This window comes from Danio rerio, chromosome 9 (assembly GCF_052040795.2).
Source record: "Danio rerio strain M-AB ecotype USA chromosome 9, GRCz13ab, whole genome shotgun sequence".
In the NCBI taxonomy this organism is placed as follows: domain Eukaryota; kingdom Metazoa; phylum Chordata; class Actinopteri; order Cypriniformes; family Danionidae; genus Danio; species Danio rerio.
In genome coordinates, this window is record NC_141029.1 from 6,641,807 (window position 1) to 6,664,000 (window position 22,194).

A 22,194-nucleotide genomic window follows, 5' to 3' on the forward strand; every position below is an offset into this window, starting at 1 on the left:
AGTCAAATTTACCAGTCAAATGAATTTACACTGCATATTTATATTTACTTATTAGTCATCATAAAACAATAAAGTGAGTGCGTTAATGTGAACAATGAGCCTGAAAATAAAGTCATATTAATATCAACAGCAACACTCTCGCAAAATACCATGCTGTGATTCAGTTGTTGCATAACTAAATAAAAGAGCGCTCCTTTTTTCTTGTCGACAGTAAGGCAGTGCGGTGTACCTCTCGTGTTTAAAACATAAATATGCGTTCGGTAATCAGCCCCTTAGGTTCTGATCTTTAAAAACAGCAATACTTTCTTGGCATATTACACCTACTGCTTTCTGTTTGATATTGGTGAAGAAGTATTTTGTTGTCCATTCTTCCTTAAACACACAACATTCAAAGTCTATTATTCTTTTTCTTTTTTGCCTGACTTTTTTTAGGTCATTAAAGCTCGAGTGCATTTTAATATCTGAGAGTGTGTTCTAATTCTCTTAGTTGCACTAAAGGCTGATTTATACTTCTGCGTCAAACACCGGCGTATGCTACGGCGCTGACGCATAGCCCATCGCCGTGGCCGTCGCCGTCACTGACGTGCACCTCTCAAAAAGTGTAACTACACGTCGCAACAACGCGTAGCGCAAGCTCTGTGATTGGTCCGCTTGCTAGCTCCGACGAGTCTGGGCGGGACCGAGAGCCGCGCGAATGGCGCGAGCGATTGTTTACAAGTGTGGAGTCCCGTGAAGGAGCTCCGGATGGAAAGTTTTGTTCTGTGTTTACCTCATGGTTAAAGTTGTTGTATGTCCGCCGGTTCCTTCCTCAAAATGAGCGAGTTTGAGTCACTTGTACATCCAGGAAGTGTTCAGAATAGCAAAACAGAAGCGAAGAAACTCGACACAGAGGAACATTTACACCTCACTGCCCACTAGCGTTTCGGAAGTGTTAATGCAGACCAACGGAGACAGCGCGCAGAAGTATAAATGCACAGCCACGCGCGTTGCCTGCGCCGTGAGTTGCGCCGGTCACTTGACGCAGAAGTATAAACCAGGCTTAACTGTACCACATGCAATACTGCCATCAAATGGCGTTCACTTGTATTGCATCAATAATTTTATGAAACCAAACTATTACTCAGAAGCAGCATTTTAAAAACTCCCTTGCGTAGTTTTCCCACCTCAGCCTTCAGATGTATTAAATTTGGAGCATAGGTTATCAAATTCATAAAGTTAAATGTTGTAAAAAATATTACCCATTTACTTAAGCCCCATATATATTGTTGATTTTGAAACATGTATTTTTTTCTTTAAATAAAGAGTTTAAAGAAGATCCTTTAAAATATAGAACATTTGATGCATTAAAAAATACCAGAAAAAAGAAAGCTTCTAGGATACTTGTTATGAGCTGTGGGATTTCCAGCCAATGAGATCACACAGTGGGCGGGGCTACTGGGTCCAGTGCAACTAAGCAATCAAATAAGCACTTAGTCACTTCTCATTGTTCCTGGACAGTCATTAGAAAAGTGATTGGAGGCAAACACTTGAACTTGGGGAAAATTGCACACGTTAACTCACGGTAAGCAGCCGGGACTCTCAAGGTCTTAATTAAATATAACTTTTTGAGCCAAAAAAGTTTTAGCAAAGTCAGCTCTGGTATCTGAAGTGACCTTAACCATTCATTATTCACAATCTGCATCACGACCAATTAGGCTATGGCATATAAAATGAAAAGCCTACAATCCAGTGGTGTCCATTCCTGTCTCTGGAGGGCCACTGACCTGCAGGGTTTTACTCCAAACCTACAGTAATTAAACAAAACTGAGGCGGCTAATCATGATCTTTAGGCTCACTGAAACACCCAAGCTGGTTGGGGCTGAACTCTTAGTAGGACTGGACTCATCTGTTCCTACATTTTTCTACATTTTGCTCCATTTTATGCGCAAGCATGACCGTGCAGCTTTCAAATGGCACTTAACAGTGTAGTACCACAGGGCGTCCATGGCATCTTAAGTCTTAAAATGTCTTAAATGAAAAAAAAAATTACAATAAAATAAGCCTTAAAGTCTTAAAACTTTTCACAGAAATATTGTTTTTGGTCTTAAAATATTTTAAATAGGTTTGAATTTCTCTATTGCCAAGTAAAGCTACCCAATCTGGCCATCACCAAATAACCAATAATCCATATCAAAACTTTTTTTTTTTTTTAACCTAAAGTTTTTTTTTTTTTTTTTTTTTTATTATTCCAAAGACAGCTGTTAGACATTTACAGCAGATTCTCTAAATTGTGGAAGAAAACTAAAGCAACACATCCCTATACATGATCTTCCATTAATGTAAAAACCATTTACAGAAGTAACTCGGCCATTATAAAAAGAAAATCCTTAGTGTTTAGCCCTGTATAAATTTTACATTTAATTCATAATGGTCTTAAAAGGATCTTAAAAAGTCTTATATTTGATTTGTACCACCAAGTAGACTCAAAAACCTGCAGTACCTCAAAAATATATACTCAATCAAACCTCGTGCCTCTTCAAACCTCTTGCGCTACCACGTCTACACACATAGTCGGTTATAAGGCATTTAAAAAAATAAAAATGTTTAAAATAAATAAAGATAAAAGTGTTATAAATATACCCCCTTTCACACATACAGACCTTTCTCCAAAATTACCGGCAATTTTCCGTAAAGGTCTGTATGTGTGAACAGGCTTATTTTGAAAATACCGGTAAATTCATTCTGGCTATTTTCCGGAAAGAGAAGTTGTAACATTACTGGTAATTTGCCGGAATGCTGCGCTGTGTGAACACAGAAGGAAGATTGCCGGAAAGAGCGTCTAGAACGTGCTGACATGAGACGTCTACTTTAGCCAATCAAAACAGTCAGACACATTCACATTTGCACGGTTTATAAAAATAAAAGCCTTTGAATATTTTTCACATTTAGCTGCTAGATGTTAGTCAGATAAAATTTATATTTTCCTTCTTAATGCCAACTGTGTAAATAATTATCAATAAGATGCCTATGATAAGCCGTTGTTTGTTTACCTTCAAGTTCTGCTTCCTTAAGTTGCGTGACGCGTCGAGTGTGCCTGTAAAACAGCCCGTAAGCGCCAGCACACACACATATCATGTACATCTCGACATGTGAAAATGATCCTCTATATTTTTATCCAAGTATTTTTTTCATCCATCTACAGAGTTTGTAATGTAGTCAAATGTTTACAAATACAAGCGCAGCCATTTAGAGTTTATCTCTGGTTAATAATGTCAGAATTTACTGGTATCTTGGAATAAATGTGTGAATTGTCTTTTCCGGAAAATTCCCGTAACGTCCTCACCTGTGTGAACAGCGCTTTTTTTAATTTACTGGTAAAGTCATTCTGTAAATTTTCCAGATATTTACCGGTATCACTGTGTAAAAGGGGCTTATATGTTAGTTGCATATAAAAGCACAAGTGAAACAGATGACAGTTCAGTATATTTGTTTGCTTTAGTTTTTTTTTCGTTTCATTCTATTTTTCACAGTGTTTTGTTATTGAGAGAGTAGGTTATAGACCAATTCATGGTAACCCTTTACAGCCAATATTGAATCACAGAGCCCACCTTGTTCATGTGTAATGATCTTTTACTGCAACACGAGTAAAGTACAAAGCCTCCTGTAGTCTACATACTGTTGAATTCAGAATTATTAGCCCCCCTTTGAATTTTGTTTTCTTTTTTAAATATTTCCCAAATGATGTTTAACAGAGCAGGGAATTTTTCACAGTATTTCTGATAATATTTTTTTCTTCTGGAGATAATCTTATTTGTTTTATTTAGGCTAGAATAAAAGAAGTTAACATTTTTTTTAAAAGCATTTAAAAGTCAAAGTTATTAGCCCATATGAGCTTTTTTTTTCCTCGATTGTCTACAGAACAAACCATTGTTATACAATAACTTGCCTAATTAACCTAATCTGCGTAGTTAACCTAATTAACCTATAGTTAAGCCTTTACATGTCACTTTAAGCTGTTTAGAAGTGTCTTGAAAAAAATTTAGTAAAATATTATTTACTGTCATCATGACAAAGATAAAATAAATCCATTATTAAAAACTAGTTATAAAACTATTTTTTTAGAAATGTGTTGAAAACTCTGCTCTTCATTAAACAGAAATTGGGGAAAAAGTAAGCAGGTGGCTAATAATTCAGAGGGGCAAATAATTCTGACTTCAACTGTATGCAAAGAAAATAAATCTAATTAGTTAACAAATGAAGTTGTGTGTAAGAAAATAAAACGATGCAAGAAAAAAGTATTGAACACATGAAGAAAGGGAGGTATAGAAAAGCAATAAAGGCCCAGACAGCAGCTAAAATTTCTCAGTAGTAGTTATTTAGGAACCTTCTGCCCTTCATCATTGTATATTAATATTAGCTGCTTCAGTCGAACATATCCATTTGCAGGATGATGGAGCTGAAACCAGGGTGGACATTTCAGCAAGACAATGATCCAAAACACAGCCAAGGAAACTCTCAAATGGATTTAGAGAAATTAAATCAAGCTGTAAAATGGCACAGCCAATCATCTAACTTAAATCCAATATTACATACAAATAAAAGATCAGATTTGATAGACGAGAACTTGTGATGCCATACATATATAAACTTATTGATACTGCAGTGGTGAGTTCACTTATGCATCTGTTGTATAAATGTTTAAATATTATCCAGTCTTATTAAGTCCATAATTCAGCATTTTTTGAAGAAACTAAATCAAGTTTGAACAACAAAAAGATGGGAAAAACTACACCTTTTGAATAAAACCAATTCCTTATGAGGCTTCTTCAAAATAATTAGCTTTAAATGAAGTAGTTAAGTGTTAAGAACTATCCTATTCCTTAGTTTAGATGACAGCACTCGAAGACACTATTTTCATCTTTGCTTTACCGCCAAGTCTGCAAATCGGGATCTGTGCAGAAAATAATGCACTAAATGGAAAAGTGTAATGCTGAACCTGATTTTGCTGGTGTGTTATTGAGATCTCTGCTGCCCCACTGTGTTCGTGATCGCACGCATACACACACAAACACACACTGAAGAAATTCACGTACCCTTGTCTGAAGATGAAATCAACTGTTTCTGTGATTCATACCACCGTATCTGCATATTGCCAAAGGCCTTGTGTGTTTTGATGAGGTTTATCATTTTATTTTATGTTTGTTCATTTTCACGTCTCTTCAGATTAAGTCATCATTTCTGCATCATTCCACTTCACTGTGCTGTCGTGATGCCACAAACACTGATTCAGCTGTTTGTTTGTTTTATCCCTGCAGTGACCTGGTGAATGGACTGGTGTCTCTGATGAACAGTAACATCAGTAGCCCTGTTAACCTGGTGAGTTTGTCATTTTTGATTTATGCTGTAATATTAAAATTTGCATATTAGTAAGTACACTCTCTTTGAAAATTAATATTTTTGTTTATTTCTTAGTAAATATAGACGATGTTTTGGTGCATTTAAACAAAACCGCTTTATTAAACGGGGCTCGAAATTGCGACCATTTCAGTAGCATATGCGACAGAAATTTTGTCTATGCGACCTCAAAATATATTTGGGAGCATTTGTGCGAGTGTATAAAATTGTTGTGTGCAACCAGTTTTGACTGAAAAATGTTCACCACATGCGCGGATATGGGAGGCATTCACGCAGAATGCATCTTTGCACTTGAAACGCAAAACGCAGTGCTCAGGAATGGTTTAAAACAGTTGCAATGTCAACTTGCTGCAGTAAACAAAGCAAAGTCCGTAATGCTTGCCCCGCCTTCGCGCTCTTCTTATTGGCCCAGCACTGCTCAAGCACTGAAATATCAGCTGTCAATCACTCAGTCAGTGCCTTCTAGCTTGGGAAGACAGAGAGAGCTACTACTGCGAAAAATTAATGCTGTGTTCACACAAGACCTGGAACGCATGGATAAATTGCGCTATTCGCGCGTAAATTGCCGTGTGAACATTTGAGTTTACTCGCTTCATTCGCGCGTCAAACCCCGCTTCATTCGCGTGTCAAATTCACTTCAGAACAGACGCGGATTCACGTGATGGGCAGGGCTTCTGTCTGCCCAAAGACTCTAGCTTCATAGCTAAATGGCTAACATGGATTTTATGAAGAAAATAACAGTGTTTATGTGCTTTATGAAGACTGAAAAACATCGTCAAAACGTTTAGGGTTGTGTCTGGTTCCACTACATCCTTTCAGAGGTGCATCCAGCTCTGTGAGCTCATAAACTCCTCCAGAAACTTAACCTGGATGACGGAGGCTTTCAGCGGTGCTTCTGACTGAGCCGAGTTTGATGAACTGTTGTCGGTGAAGGCTGGAGGATTTCCCTCGGAACACTGACAACAGGTTCTACGTCGCAATCACGCCCCCACAAGAGCAAGTTTCTGATTAGTTAACGCGGCGTGAATGTACACTGAAGTTCAGAATTTCGAACTCGAGAGATTCGCGCGAAACGCTCGTTAAGTGCGTCAACCGCGAAAAAACGCTCAATTCGCCCTGCGCCATTCGCGCAATTTGGGTCATTCGCGCCGCCCCCTTCATGCATATTGCACTGCAGGATGTCTATTCACGCGTTTGCATTGACTTAACATGTAAATCACTCGCGCCTGACGCGCGTTCCGCGTCTGGTGTGAACGCAGCATAGCGCTGAAGATGAGAATGAAGGTAACACTGGCAGATTTTGTTTTAGAAACCATTGCATCTAAAGTTACAAATAATGACACATCTTAGTAGTGATCATGTGCTGAATGTTAATCCACCATCTACACTTTTCGAAGAATGGATAAAAGACTTCCAGTGGCTTCAAGTCCGCTATGAAAAGTCTGTGGGATGGAATTTTCAGGTGTTTGCCAAAACTAGCACGAGAGGTTCTGTTTAATCCTTCAAATAAATGCCAGATGCTGTCCGCCGTGCAAGTGGCAGCTATATGTAAAATAAAACACCACGTACACCATCGCAAACGGGCTTGCACTGAGTAAACTAATATCGCTACTCATGAAAAGGTATTGCTATTAATATGATGTATGCGTATAATAAGGTACAGTATATGTCAAAAGCATCAGTGCAATATCAGACAGCACCCTAGAGAACAGCACAGTTACACCGTTAACAGATTCATTCATGTCCAGCAGTGCGGGCAGGGCCGGTGAGCACTCTGTGTACCTTTTGGTCACTCAGTTATGTTATAAAAATGTATTTTCTTGTGATAACGGGATTTCGTTGAGACATATTTTCCACTTTTGATAATTTTTCACGCATGCATATATATATTTTTTTTGCTTGTTAGTTTGACTACTGTTGATTTCAAATGCAATACATATGTTTGTATAACACTTGTAGTAACGGCGCTTACAATTGGTGGTGCGACTAAATTTTGGCTGATGCGCCTAAATTTTTAAAGTTAAGAGCACCGGTGCTACCAAGCAAAAAGGTTCATTTCGAGCCCTGTTAAAGAGTTATATTCGATAAGAGCGCAGTGAGTAGCACAATCACCTCACAAGACAGAAGGTCACTGGTTCAAGCCTCAGCTGGGTCAGTTGGCATTTCTGTGTGGAGATTGCATGTTCTCCTCGTGGGTTTTTTTTTCTGGGTGCTCCGGTTTATATGCTTATATCCAGCCAGCATATATCCATAAATATTCTGGCTAAGTTGGCGGTTCATTGGGAGAAACTACTCTACGCCCTACGTCTTCATGTTTCAGTTGAATTTACGTAAAATATCAAATAATAACTGCACACGGTTACCTGTTGTGTTTTATTAACATCTACACCTACCACAACCCTAAACTAACCTCAAAGTAACCTGCTGTGATTTGTTCATGTCTACACCTAACAATACCCTAACCCAACCTTATAGTAACCTCTTGTGATTTATAAACATCTACACCTACCACAACCCAAACCCAAAACTCACATAAACCTATTGGATTTTATTAACATCTACACCTACCACAACCCAAACCCAACCTCAGAACATCCTGTTGTGTTTTATTAATGTATACACCCACGACAGTCTCTAACCCCAACCTCACTGTAACTTATTGTGTTTTATTAATGTCTACAACCAACACAATTCTAACCCGAGTAACCTTTTGTGTTTTAGTAACGTCTACACCCACCACAACCCTATCCCCCAACCTCACAGTAACCTTTTGTGCTTTAGTAATGTCTACACCTACCACAACCCTAACCTCCAACCTCACAGTAACCTGTTGTGCTTTAGTAATGTCTACACCTACCACAACCCTAACCTCCAATCTCACAGTAGCCTGTTGTGCTTTAGTAATGTCTACACCTACCACAACCCTAAACCCATCCTACTTACTTAAGTCCCACTTGGAGGTCTCCGTGCTGCCATGATACCTACTTTAATTTATTCCTGGCTGATGCCTTAGTGTTACATTTAATTAAACCAATAGCGCTTCACACTGGGCAGAATTACGTGGCCTTCACTCTGATTGCATCCCCAATGAATGTGCCGGTAAGACCTGCTGATCTCTTCCAGGGAAATCCAGAGGAACACACCATCTTGGAGTTTGCGCAGCTCATCAAGAGTCTAGTTGGTCAGTAGAAATATCATAAAATCAATAGAGATGGAGTCTTTTAATGAATGATTAATTGAACACCACACTACTGCCTGTCTCCTCAGCGAGCCGCAGTCATATTCAGTTCCTTCCAGAAGCGCAGGATGATCCACAGAGGAGACGGCCCGACATCCGCAAGGCCAAACTGCTGCTGGGCTGGGAACCTGTGGTGGGTGATGGTGATCATTATTGATGACTGCTGAGCACAGTTTATCTATTCCTCGCTTATTTGAATTGAAAACACTTGAAAATTCAGTTTTTCGGGATGTACAATTTAAAGTTATGTATCAAAAAGGTGCCATGTTTTAACTTCAGAGTAGTTCATTTTAAAGGGCACATAGTTTACCCCCTTTTTTAAGATTTAATATTAATATTATGATTCTTCTGAGTGTGCCAGTTTAGGTTCAGTTCAAAACTCAGTTCAGATTTTTTACTATAATGTGTTAAAATGTGTAATTTTGCGGGCGTGTACATAGGTCGCTGTTTTAGGGGTGTGTTGCTTCACATGACAATTAGTTTCGACTTCCCGCCCAATGTAGCCAAGAGCTCCCCCGCTCTGTGTTTGGCAACAGACAGGCAGACAGAGAGAAGCAACCTGAGTGAGAGGACCAGCATTCAGTCGTACATGTACGACTCGGACACAGACTTAGCAGAGAGTACAAAATCATTTGTTTCTTTGCATAGTTTTACAACCAACTGTGTGCTAGTTTTAAGTTCCGAGCTTGTACACTGAGTCTAATAACCACACACACTGAATTAACTTTGACTGAGGCACCGGATGCGCGGCTCAGATCTGCGACACAGCATACAAGACACGCACATTCGCATGTTATTTAAAATGAAACTATTCAGATGTGGCGCGGCAGAAACATGAAGTGTCCCGAATCGTGGCTGGGCGCCGTGAACAGCCGCCGACTTGAAGCGCCGTTGTGTGTACCCTGATCAGGGCCGGAGCAAGCTGAACTGCCGCCGCCCTCAACCCTACAGTGAAATCGGGGGTGGGGGCGCCTACACGTGGATATAACTGAGGGCGCGGGTGCTGAGTGTGGTGTCGCGGACGTTGCGGTCTTTATTCTGCCGCCCTTGAAGCGGATATAACTGAGGGGGCTGGTGGTGAGGGTAGTGTCGCAGACGCCACCCTCTCTATTCTGCCGCCCTATAGACGCGGTCACGTGGATATATCTGAGGGGCGTGGGTGGTGAGGGTAGTGTCGGGGACGCCGCCCTCTCTATTCTGCCACCGTAGGCGGGCACCTAGGTCGCCTCTATGGGCGCGTCGGCCCTGACACTGATAGAAACCTATGTTTAGAATTCTAAAAAAGCGGCGCTTCTGGTGTGCGTCCTGCAGGCAAGTTCGTTATTTTATTTCCAATGGAGAGATGTGTACGTGAGGCAACGTGCTCGCACTTTCCAGCTGCACCTAGTTAAGATCACTGGGAGCTTCTGTGACCGCGAGAAAAGCAAACAGCTGAAGTTTAAGGTAGACGCAATGAAAAGTACACATGTTTGCAAACCTACCTAAAGTTACAAACAATAACTCTGATCAAGTGATCATGTGGTAAATGTTGATTATTTGTTGAGCCCAATGAGCCTTACATCTTAAAATAGACCAAGGGTGTTTCTTTAGTGACATCGCTGAAAATAGTGGTCGTGAAACAACAAACAGAGGATATGGTGATGCGTCTGTCAATCAATATTGGTGGGCGGGGGGACCGCACTCCTACGCCAAGTTGCGGTCAATCTGAAAACCGCTCCAATTGGTCCACCATTTTCATGTTGTTAAATTTAAAAATAAAGGACTGTGTGTGTTTATATCACCCCAATATGACGGTCTATACACTATACCTACACACGTCTGTCCAAACAGCTTGTAAAGTAGATTTTTTACCATAGGTGCCCTTTAAGTGAAAGCATTTGTTATTCTGACCAATTAATGGTTACTCAGATTTTTTTTAACAACTAAAAGGTTGTGTTTGATCTAAATTTATTGGTTTAGGAGTAATTAAGAGTTTATTTTCGATTTTCTATGCTTTGAGATTTACAGTATGTGGACCTTTAGTATTGAGTCAAGTAATCTAATTACTTATTGAGTAACTAAGTTACTTTTCATACAAAGGAATTAAAACTTAATTTGTTTGATGTAATTAGTAATTAACTACTAACCAATCACTGATGCTTAGATATAATACATCAATATAAACAGTTCACTACAATCTTTCATGTGTCTGTAGGTAGGAATGCAACGATTGCAGATTTTGGTTGTACAGTTATAGTCTGAGGAAAAATCACGCTTTCATGGTTATCACGATTATTATAAATTCAGTAATTTGAAAACACTACTAGAAAATCACATGAAAACTCTTTATATTTTAAAGCATTATTTACTGCTGCTCAGTAACCAAAAATACAGCTCAAAATAATAATAAAAACACAAACAAATGTCCATTTCTCTTTGGACTTTAAAAAAATAATAATTTGGGGGCGTTTAAACATGACTAATTATTTTACACTGTAAATTAAAGACAGAACAATTAAGAAATAAATAAAAATAAGAATAAAAGAACAAATGTAGTCAAAGGCTGCTTAACCTCTCTGTCTGAAAGGCACTTTTGATCAACTATATTACAAAATTGTTTTGTATTTTTCTGCCATAAAATATGCACATGCACGCCGCGTGCCTCCATTGGAAATAACGAACTTGCCTGCCAAAGACGCAATTTGTGAACGGCCCTTAGTTTGTTTGTTTTTTCATTGTTGCAAAATTTTACACCACAAAACCGAACAAACGACATCTCAAGGCACATTTACCATTAAAATAACTCAAATAAATTAATATAAAATAAATAAAAATAATTAAAAACAGCAACAAGGAGCAGTAAAAAATATATGCGTCAAAGGAAAAATCATTATAATAGCAAATGTTTTGAAACAAAAGTACAAAGAGCTTCAGTTATTTTATTTTGGTTTCTGAAACATTTGAAGCTTTGAGCCATTTTCCCTTCCTCGAAAAGAAAACACCTAAAAGGGCCTGTATTTTTTCCAATTACAACAATAAATGTGATATTTACCCATTAATAGTGAACGGCCCTTAGTTATTAGCCTCAGCTGTAGTTAATCCAGTTAGTTTAGCCTCGGTGTACAAGCTTGGAACTTTAAACTAGTGCAGAGTTGGCACAACTTTGTTTAGTTGCAGCAGTTTTTTTCCATGCAGAAACACAGTGTTGAGAAGCCTTTACGATTAATTAACAATGACAAATTAAAACACGGTTAATAGTGAAAACGGTTAATTGTTGCATCCCTATCTGCAGGTCCCACTGGAGGAAGGCTTGAACAAAACCATCCAGTACTTCAGCCGAGAGCTGGAGCATCAAGCCAACAATCAGTACATCCCCAAACCCAAAGCTGCCCGCATGAAGAAAGGAAGACCCAGACACAACTGAAGACACGGCTTCATCTCAGGGATGCTGGGATATGGAGGACTTCAGACATCCGGCAGCCACTTTACCAACTCCCACTAACAGATGCGTCGTTTTGGCAGAGAGGGGATAAGAGAAGTTTTTCTGATGTTTTTCAGTCGTATGTGCCTCAAAATGATCCAATTTACAGACTTTGCCTTGCACTTTGGTTTGTGAGTCGTCTGTCTGTCTGTGTGTGTGTCTGTTATTTAAAGCAAGCTTAGGTCTTCATGTGCGTTATGTTTACATTCTGTGCTGTTTTAATTGATGTGATCAGTTTTTTTTTCTAGGATTATCATTGAAGCTAAAGGTGTTTTCGTTTTTTTTAAGGACACCTGTTGAAAATCAGAAGATTGAGAATTATTTAAAGTGTGTTTTGGTGCCAGGAAGTCTCAGTTCTGAGGACACGGATGAAAGATAAGCTTTGAAAAATGTTTCTTTCTGCTTTAATCTTTGTGACAATTTCGAGCGAAAATCTGTTGTTACCTTTGTGAAACTTCATACAGAACTTTGATCTTATAATGGATTTCAGGTTAAAAGAATATTTTAATAAAATATTTACTGTGAGTTTTTACTGTATTTCTTTTTTAATCTCTTTTTTTTTTCTTAGCTTTTCTCACTTAAAACATTTTAAGTAAAACAAAAAAATCATTGTGCGTGTGTGTGCATCCCAATCATCACAAACACTGCAGAAGACCTACTGGAATCAGCAGGGACCCAAGATTCTCAGAGAAATCAGTCAAGTTTGGTTGGTTCAAAAGGAAAAATCATGGTTTGGGTTTACGTTCAGTATAGGGGCGTGTGAGAGATCTGCAGAGTGGATGGCAACATCAACAGCCTGAGGTATCAAGACATTAGTGCCACCCATTTCATTACAAACCACAGGACAAGACAAATTCAGCAGGATAGCGCTCTTCATACTTCAGCCTCCACATCAAAGTTCCTGAAAGCAAAGAAGGTCAATGTGCTCCAGGATTGGCCAGCCCAGTCACCAGAAATGAACATTATTGAACATATCTAGGGTAAGATGGAGGAGGAGGCATTGAAGATGAATCCGAAGAATCTTGATGAAATCCGGAAGTCCTGCAGGAATGCTTCCTTGGCCATTCCAGATGACTTTATTAATAAGTTATTTGAGTCATTGCAGAGATGTATGGATGCAGTTGTCTACGCTCATGGGAGTCATACACAATAATCATTCTTTTTCCACTGCACCATGACTTTATATTCTAGACCACAGGTGTCAAACTCAGTTCCAAAAGGGCCGCAGCTCTGCACAGTTTAGTTCCAACCCTAATTAAACACACCTGATCAAACTAATTGAGTCCTTCAGGCTTGTTTGAAACCTACAGGTAAATGTGTTGGAGCAGGGTTGGAAATAAACTGTGCAGGGCTTCGACCCTCCAGGAATTGAGTTTGACACCCCTGTTCTAGACTGTACATTATTTCTAAGTGATAAGACTTTTGTCTAAGCAAAGTCAGACCTTATTGTCCTTATGAAATAAATATATTTAAATTTGGTACAATAGGCGTAATCAAGAGGCCTTTGCCTGTCATATAAGCCATTTCTGATTTAATGATCAACTAGAAGTCAAGTTATTTGTTATTCCTAAAACTCTGATAGACAAGACTTATACCTAATAAGCTGATTTGAGCCTCAAATTTTGGGCCTTTTTTTATTTTTACAGCGATTTAACAATTAAACTTTAATTTTACAGGTGTTTTATTTTTTATTAGTTTAGTTAGTATAGTTTTATTATTTATTTCATTCTTTTAAATTGAAAAACTCTTAATTTACTTTAAAAAGAACTTTTTTTAACACCTTTATTACAAAAAAATTAAGCGTATATAAACTTAAAGTTACAGAACAAGGTAGTAAACTTATTTTATCCTGCCATTCTTTTCAATATAAAGAAAGTCTATGAATACCAAAGCTGAGAGCTCTTAAATCTATAGCGGAGAACAAGATTTCCTGTAATGACTGAAAATGTCATGCTTTTCATCACACAAAGGTATGAATGTCACAGTTATTACACTTTTCTTTCCAGGAATTGCAATTTTTTTTATTAAGTAAATGGTGAAGATGTGAATCCTTTACTGTTCCACTAAAAATACATGTTCTCCTCTTATTTCCATTTACAAAAGGAAGCACAAACTATAGAGGAAGAAAGAAAGAAAGAAGCAAGCTGAGATCACTGTGCAGTAAATCAGAGCAGAGAATCATCTTGTTGGCATCGGTGACGTGATTCTGGTTGAATGGACTGTTCTAGTAGTAGTCATAGTTGACATTTGCCCCGTGTCTGTATGAAGCAGCTCCCCGAGGCCCCAGGGCAGCGTTTTCGTCATAGTGATGCTGGCGACCCTGATCACTGGAGCGGTGCTGATCCATCCAGTACGCCAGATCCGTCTCCAGTCTCTGAGGGGAAATAGAGAAAAAGAGCTTCAAGCATTAAAGGTACTGTGTGTAAGAATTGTCATGTATTAGTCAGCTTTCATTTCAATAGCTACAGTTGCGAAAGTAAGTATTGAACACATCACTATTTGTCGGAAAACGTATTTCTAAAGGTGCTGTTGACTTGTAATTTTCATTGGATGTTGGTAACAACCAAATAAATCCACATATGCAAGAAAAATAAACTAATTAGTTTACAAATGAAGATTAAAAACTAGAACATATGTGTAACCTAAAGAACTGAGTGAAGCTAAAAGAAAATAATTCAGAAAAAAAAACTCAATCACGTTCCTTTTGATGTGTCCACAACATCAAACCTTCCAGACGCAGGACTGAAAAAATCAAAGCTTATGGCAATTTTCACAGACACTGTATCAAAAACAAGCCAGTGAGAAATAAACAGACACAAAATTGCATACAATATGCAATCATTGTATCTTTATGGAAATTGACACAATCTAAAATTATTATAATTAACATTATAATAAAATATCATGTTTGAGACTTAATGAGAAAGGTTGTATGTGTGAACAGGTCCTTTTTGAAAATACCAGTAAACTCGTTCTGGCTATTTTCCAGAAAGAGAAGTTGTAACATTACTGTTAATAGAGTGGAGGAACTATGACGTCAATTTGTATGCAAAAACCCGGAAGCGAGTTAGCATTTTAGCACTTCCGGTTCCCTCGTCCCAAAGTCAATGTTTTTTTTTTTTGTATGGGGTTTCAGTAAAATCGCCTAAATAAGGTCCGTGGCCAACACAAATTCAAGATACTTTCACGATTTGTTCTACGGCATAAAACACATCAGTTACAGCACACTCTTGAATTTTTAATTCAGCCATGCTTCTTTAAAAAGATGGTTGCTATCAAGTTGCTAAATGGGACTACAGGCGGTGTCGGAGACATTATACGTCATCGAGCTTGTGTTGGGCATTTGATCATTTATTATGCTATTATTATGCTTGTCGCAATCACAACTGTAAAATGTAATATGATCATTTAAATGACGTGTGTGCCGGTGTCTGTGGGAGCGAGTTCAAGCCAAACAGTGAGAACACCGCCTACTAGGGTCACAGAATACCATCATCACAGAATTTGGTGGTAAACCACCTTTATTTTCACTTCCCCATGCAAATCATTCTTTCAGCGCGGCTCTCAAACGATCGCTCTGTGCAACAAACTGAACGTTATTTACAACTTTATTACCTGTTATTCACAGCATATGCAGGTTCTGTTCACTAAAGTAGGCGTGATTGGTGTGCACTCGCGCGTTCTCGGTGGTAAACAAACAGCTCACAGTCGCCTCGTGTGATTTTGCAGTCGCGAATAAATCATTACATTAGACAGAAATAACATTTTTGGGTAAATATTACCTTATAAATGCAGCATGTGACTCTTTTAATGTCAATTGAAGGAATTGAATACTCATGCGTCCGCCTTTACTCTTCTCTCCTGACCTTCAAAATATAATTGGCTGAATCATAAAAAAGCTGAATTAAGATTGTGTGTAGCGTCTAATCGAGATTGTGATCTTTTTTTGATTAATCGTGCAGCACTAAAATGAATAATTCAAACTGCTTTGACAGACTTTAAAGAACCATATTGAACAAAAGATAAATTCCCAAACTGGATAATGCTATGACAAATTGGCTCTTCCCCAAACAGATTTTGGTTTCATTCATTCATTTTCTTTTTAGCGTAGTTCATTTAATTATCCGGGGTCGACAATTATCCACAGCGGAATGAACCACCAACTTATCCAGCACGTTTTTACACAGTGGATGCCCTTCCAGCTGCTTTTATTCACACTCATACACTACGGACAATTTATCCTACCCAATTCACCTGTACTGCATGTCTTTGGACTGTGGGGGAAACCGGAGCACCAAGAGAAAACTAACGCGAACACGGGAGAACATTCAAACTCCACTCAGAAATACCAACTGACCCAGCCGAGGCTCGAACCAGCAACCTTCTTGCTGTGAGGCGACATCACTACCTAGTGCACCACCGTATCGCCATATTGTGTTTTTAATTTGGTAATTTTTGTAATCATTGTTATTTGATTGATTCATTGATTGATTGATTCATTCATTGTTATATTCATTGTTTGTATTTTGGAATTTCTTAAAAAAAAGAAATGAGTTTTTGAAAGTTCTTTCCATTTTTTTCCAGGCAAGTTATATTAAAACCCCCTGAAAATAATGTATAAAACATAAAATAACGCTCCCTGAACACTGCACTGCTTATACACTGTATAAGCTAAAGTCAACAAATTTCTAAACTGTACTTATGTAGTAACATACAGTATATGTATGTTAACACCTCTAGGTTTACAATCTGCAAAATGTTTGCTTATTTTTATCCTATTTTATTTAACTTTTTTTTATGAAAGTGTTGTTAGTAGCTTCATGATCCTCAAATTATTTGGAACCCTGTAGTATCAAGTTCGAGAAGGGTCTGGCTGCAGAGTTGCACTTGCATCGTTGGGCTTGCACTATTGGGCTTGCAAGCAGCCACAGGTGTTGATTGTAAACGACGTCACTTGCAAAGGAGGCGCGGTTGCCTGAGCTTTCAAATCTGCAGCCAGACTCTATTGTCAAGTTCAGACCAGACTGGTTTCTTTCAATTCAATTCTCAAGAGCTGACACAAGCACTTACAGCTTCATCAAAGCCCATGTACATGAACTGCTGGATCCACTGCTGGACGTCCGGCCGGCTGCGGTCCCACAGGTTTCTTTTAGGCCTTTTCAGGGAGGTCAGGAACTCTTTGGCTTTGGAGGGAGAAACGGCCACCGCTGCAGCCGGCTTTACATCCCTGTCCACTAGTGGGAGACAGAGTGAATGTACGGGAATACACAAACACAGCACGTCTATTAACATCAGAAGCACAGTAAGTCATTTTCAAACATAAAGCTTTTTTTCTGTTGAAATGAGATTGTCAGATGATTTGTTGCAAATGTAAGTCTATTTTAACTGTGATTTCTTGTGACAAATTCAGACATGCACGTCAATGGTAAATGGAAAAAGAACGTTACCTCGTTTCATCAAAAGTTTTTCCAGCTTGCTCTCACTTGCGACATCTACAAAATGTTTGAAAAATAATAATTAGACACACTCACTGGACACGTTTCTGTTCAGCGTTTTATAAACGCAAATATCTTTGCGACTAATCAATCACTTGGATATATGGAAAAGAATTAGGGCCAAGTGATAATTAAAGAAATTCTATATATATATATATATATATATATATATATATATATATATATATATATATATATATATATATATATATATATATATATATATACACATACATACATACATACATACATACATACACACACACACACACACACACACACACACACACACACACATATATATATATATATATATATATATATATATGTGTGTGTGTGTGTATATATATATATAAATGGATAATGATCCTAAACACACCTCAAAATCCACAATGGATTACATCAAGAGATGTAAACTGAAGGTTTTGCCATGGCCTTCACAATCTCCTGACCTCAACATTATTGAAAATCTATGGATAGACCTTAAAAGAGCAGTGCATGACAGACAGCCCAGAAATCTCAAAGAACTGGAAGACTTTTGTAAGAAAGAATGGGCAAAGATACCTCAAACAAGAATTGAAAGACTCTTGACTGGCTACAAAAAGCGCTTACAAGCTGTGATACTTGCCAAAGGGGGCAGTACAAGATATTAACTCTGCAGAGTGCCCAAACTTTTGCAGACGCCATTTTTTTGTTTTCTGTTATTTTGAAAGTGTAAATGATGGAAATAAAATCTAACTTTTTTGACATATTAAAAGAATGTTTAATCTGTAATTTGATGCCTTCTGTAGATTTTTCCATCTTTCCTTGGCTTCTTTTTGCACATTAATACAAATTTTTACCTGGGGTGCCCAAACTTTCGATCCCCACTGTATATATATATATATATATATATATATATATATATATATATATATATATATATATATATATATATATATATATATATATATATATATATTTATATATATATATATATATATATTTATATATATATATATATATATATATATATATATATATATTTATTTATTTATTTATTTATATACATATATATACATATACATATATATATATATATATATATATATATATATATATATATATATATATATATATATATATATATATATATGATTATATATATATGATTTATATGATTAAAAATAATTATAATAATTGTTGAGAACATACATTCAATTCATAAAATAATTTTAAAACTCATATTTTGAGAATTAAAAACGGAATAAATTTTAAGAATCTAGTCATTATTTATCAAGATTTCTTTCCCCAAGATTTTAAAGGTCCTATGAAATTAAAATAAAGTTTATTTTAGATGTTAGTATCAGTATTGTTTGTTTTTAAGACATCTACAAGCTAGTGCGCTCTAAAACAGTGACAAAAATAATGTTTAGAAGATATAAAACTGTTATCAACATCTGAAGCTTTGTTTCTTCCGCCTGGATCAACGGTTTTATTCACGTCAGCCCATACTACAGTTTCTCATCAACTCCTAACCAATCAAATGCTCTCTAGTATCTGACATGCCCCGCCCCCTTCAAGATATTTCTCATTTGCTTTTCATGTGATGCTCTTGAGCTCTAATTAGGCCTGTTTCTCAATATGCGTTCTTGTCTGTATTTGCGTTCTTGTTTCCTTGTGAAACATCCTCATCAACCGTCGCCAATATACTGTTCTAATTCAAAGTTCACATCTTGCCAAGTAAAGATAAAATTCCCGGATGTGTACTTGCTCTGCCCCTTTGGCCAAGGATGCATGGAGAGGTGACTTGTGCAAACTTGCGAAGCTCAGGTATCCCAGAATGCATTGCAGCTAAACCAGCAAACGCTAACGGTGGAGGAACCCGCACGGTTTTAAAAATACTGTTTTACTGTGTCACAAAATAAAGTTTTAACAATTTTCAGGCGAGAATGTGGTTGTTTTAAATTCGAATCGGCAGTTTATTCACAAAGATAGCACGTCTTTGACGATGTGCCGCAGCTTATGCAGACTTCGACTCCCAGCCTGCCAGCGGGAGCTCCGTCATCACCTCCCCCGCCGAGAGTAGCTTTACTTCGGCCAGTCCATCTCGGATGTACCCCTGGATCTCATCACTCCATTTTAGTTAAAACATGATATTTAATTCATCTTGTGAATATCTAATGTCAGTTTTTGGTCTTTTAAATCTATTATTTGTTTTCAGGTGTATTATTTTGCCAGTATTATTTTTTTACCTTTTAAAATTGACTTTAATTATGTTACCGTGTTGTACACTGTTTGTTTTTATTTACCAAATTGTTTGACGTAATCTTTATTTCTTATCCTGTACGTCTCTATTTCTTATTGTGTATATACTTGTATAATTACCATTTTAGTTTATCAAATCTGATAATCAAAGACACGTGTCTGTGTATAATAACTCATTTTAATTCACATTTATATGAATATATGTGTACATTTAGTCCCACTTTATATTAAGTGGCCTTAACTAATATGTACTTACACAGGAATTAATATTTTGTTACAATGTTACTTGTTGTAATGTTATTGTGTAAATACATGTATTTATTGTGTACTTATGCTTGATTAAATACCTATATGTAATTACATCTGTAATTAACTTCTGTAGATACATTTGTAAATACACTGATGACCATTCCCTACACCTTAACCCACCCTTAAACCTCCCCACACCACCAAACCTGTCCATAACCCAACCTCTATCCCAACTCAAGAGCACCACAAGTGTTCTCAAATACATTATGAACACAGTAAGTACATTGTATTTATTTTTTTATGCAAGTACATAGTAGTTAAGGACACTTAATATAAAGTGGGACCGTACATTTTCTTAAATCAAAATTTTTGATTTTTAATATAATATAATATTAACTACAGGGTCGTGCTTTATATAATTAAATTACGGTGATGTAAGTGACATTATAAAGTACACTGCCGTTCCATTCGAAGAAGTACCCAACTTGTGTCCTTGGAAGTTCAGCCTTGCAAAGTTCAGACTTGAAAGAACAAACTCCTGAGGATGCAAGTCCGAACTTTGCGTACTTGATATTGAGAAACAGCCTAGCAGAGCGGTGATTGGCTGTTTTTAAAAAAGGAGGAGGAACTACACTATGTCCCACCCTCTCTTTGTGTTTCCATTGAGATTACATCATACATCGAATTAAAACGCACATTTCAAAGCACTTTATGGGACCTTAAAAATACATCTAGCAACTAGAAGCTTGCATTCAATACACTCATCTAGATCGTAGATTGAGGTAGTTAAAATTGGATCTAAATTTATAAAAAGTGGTTATCAATACATTTTCTAAAAGCACACTGTACATATATATATATATATATATATATATATATATATATATATATATATATATATATATATATATATATATATATATATACTGTACATCAGTTTTTTTTTTGTATTCTGTGATTCATGTTTTTATTTTATTTTCCCTGATTTATTCATGCTTTTAAACTGCAATATGGGACATAGATCTTTCTTCCAGTAACTTTTAAAAGCCTTGAAAAGTTTGAAAAAAATTACTTTTATTACAATTTTAATAGTTTAAAATGATTTATTGTTTGGGTTGGTGTTGTATATTACACTACAAAAACGTTGTAATAAACTGGCAGTACATTTACTGTAATTTTATAGACTTAAATATTACAATAAAATAGTACATTATATTATTTCAAACAGAAAAAATGTCAACAAAAGTCACTTTGTTAAACGGAAGAGTTGATTTTTCAGCATCAATATGCACCAGAGCAGAGATTAACCTCCCATAATGCAATTCACAACCATTAATAAACAAAAAACACTTGTGAATCACAAAATATGGAAAATGTTCATTAATAGCCGGCAGCTAGCTCTCTGCAGTTCTCACATGCAGCAAAAGAAGAATGAGTAATAGAAAGACAAATTACCTGTGAGAGCCAGTGCTGTCAGTAAGGTCAAAAGTGTGAGCAGATGCAGGTGAAACTTTTCAGAAAGCATGGTTTCTGCTCTTCTCCTTCTTCTCTGTCGATATGCACAAAGCCGTTGATCTGCAAGCAGACGCTCAGAGAGGAGGAGAGAGCCTGAGGGAAGCCCACGCAAACATTCTCAACGGAAACTGCAGCTGGCAAATTACTGTAAACCAAGTCGTCTAACAGAAAGAGTCTGTCTGCTTGTATATTTAAGCGAACGCACATGTGCGGCGAGAATACTTTTCCACATTCAGCAGACTTGCATTTCTTAATACTGGAACGGGATTCGAGACCTCAACAAAAGTCAAAAAGTGAAAATGAGCTGCTTGAAAGAACTTTAAATGACCAAACTTCAGCTTTCTCCAGCTTTTAGGATTAGAAGATAAGCTGCAGTGAGAAAATAATTGGTGGTTAAGAGATTTCTTTGAAATTACTCCTGGACAGTGATGGAAAATTCAGAGATGGGAGAAAGTAGTAGATTTTGATACGTTTGCATATGCATTCCCCCCAAAAAAGGTGCTTTTTTTCAGACTCATCTCATGAGGAAACGTAAAAACTTTACGTTTTGTCAGTTTAGTGGCTAATTTGCACAAATTCGAGCAGGCATAAGAAAA

At 37.1% G+C, this 22,194-nt stretch overlaps 2 protein-coding genes and 1 long non-coding RNA gene across 3 annotated transcripts in view; 2 read left to right on the plus strand and 1 right to left on the minus strand.

Moving 5' to 3' along the window:
• Positions 1–12,629, plus strand: part of uxs1 (UDP-glucuronate decarboxylase 1) — a 111,423-nt gene extending 98,794 nt beyond the window's left edge. Inside the window, 4 exon segments of the mRNA NM_173242.2 lie at positions 5,295–5,355; positions 8,518–8,575; positions 8,662–8,765; positions 11,904–12,629. Coding sequence (NP_775349.2) covers positions 5,295–5,355; positions 8,518–8,575; positions 8,662–8,765; positions 11,904–12,035 — 355 coding nt within the window. The 3' untranslated portion in view covers positions 12,036–12,629.
• LOC147842240 (uncharacterized) overlaps positions 1–22,194 on the plus strand; it is a 1,176,585-nt gene that overhangs the window by 849,215 nt on the left and 305,176 nt on the right. The gene's annotated exons all lie outside the window — the stretch shown is intronic.
• Positions 13,861–21,638, minus strand: ecrg4a (ECRG4 augurin precursor a). Its single transcript, NM_001017697.1, has 4 exons — positions 21,539–21,638; positions 17,540–17,584; positions 17,163–17,326; positions 13,861–14,466 (listed from the first exon to the last, which is right to left on the minus strand). The coding sequence occupies exons 1-4, from the start codon at positions 21,606–21,608 to the stop codon at positions 14,317–14,319; spliced, it is 429 nt and encodes a 142-aa protein (NP_001017697.1). The 5' UTR covers positions 21,609–21,638; the 3' UTR covers positions 13,861–14,316.

What these genes read in the sequence shown, in the direction of transcription:
- ecrg4a (NM_001017697.1), bottom strand. Translation starts at nt 21,608, where the DNA reads ATGCTTTCTGAAAAGTTTCACCTGCATCTGCTCACACTTTTGACCTTA. An exon ending in AAAACTTTTGATGAAACGAG is followed by an intron (nt 17,327 to 17,539) that starts GTAACGTTCTTT and finishes GTCTCCCACTAG; the next exon opens with TGGACAGGGATGTAAAGCCG. An exon ending in ACATGGGCTTTGATGAAGCT is followed by an intron (nt 14,467 to 17,162) that starts GTAAGTGCTTGT and finishes ATTTCCCCTCAG; the next exon opens with AGACTGGAGACGGATCTGGC.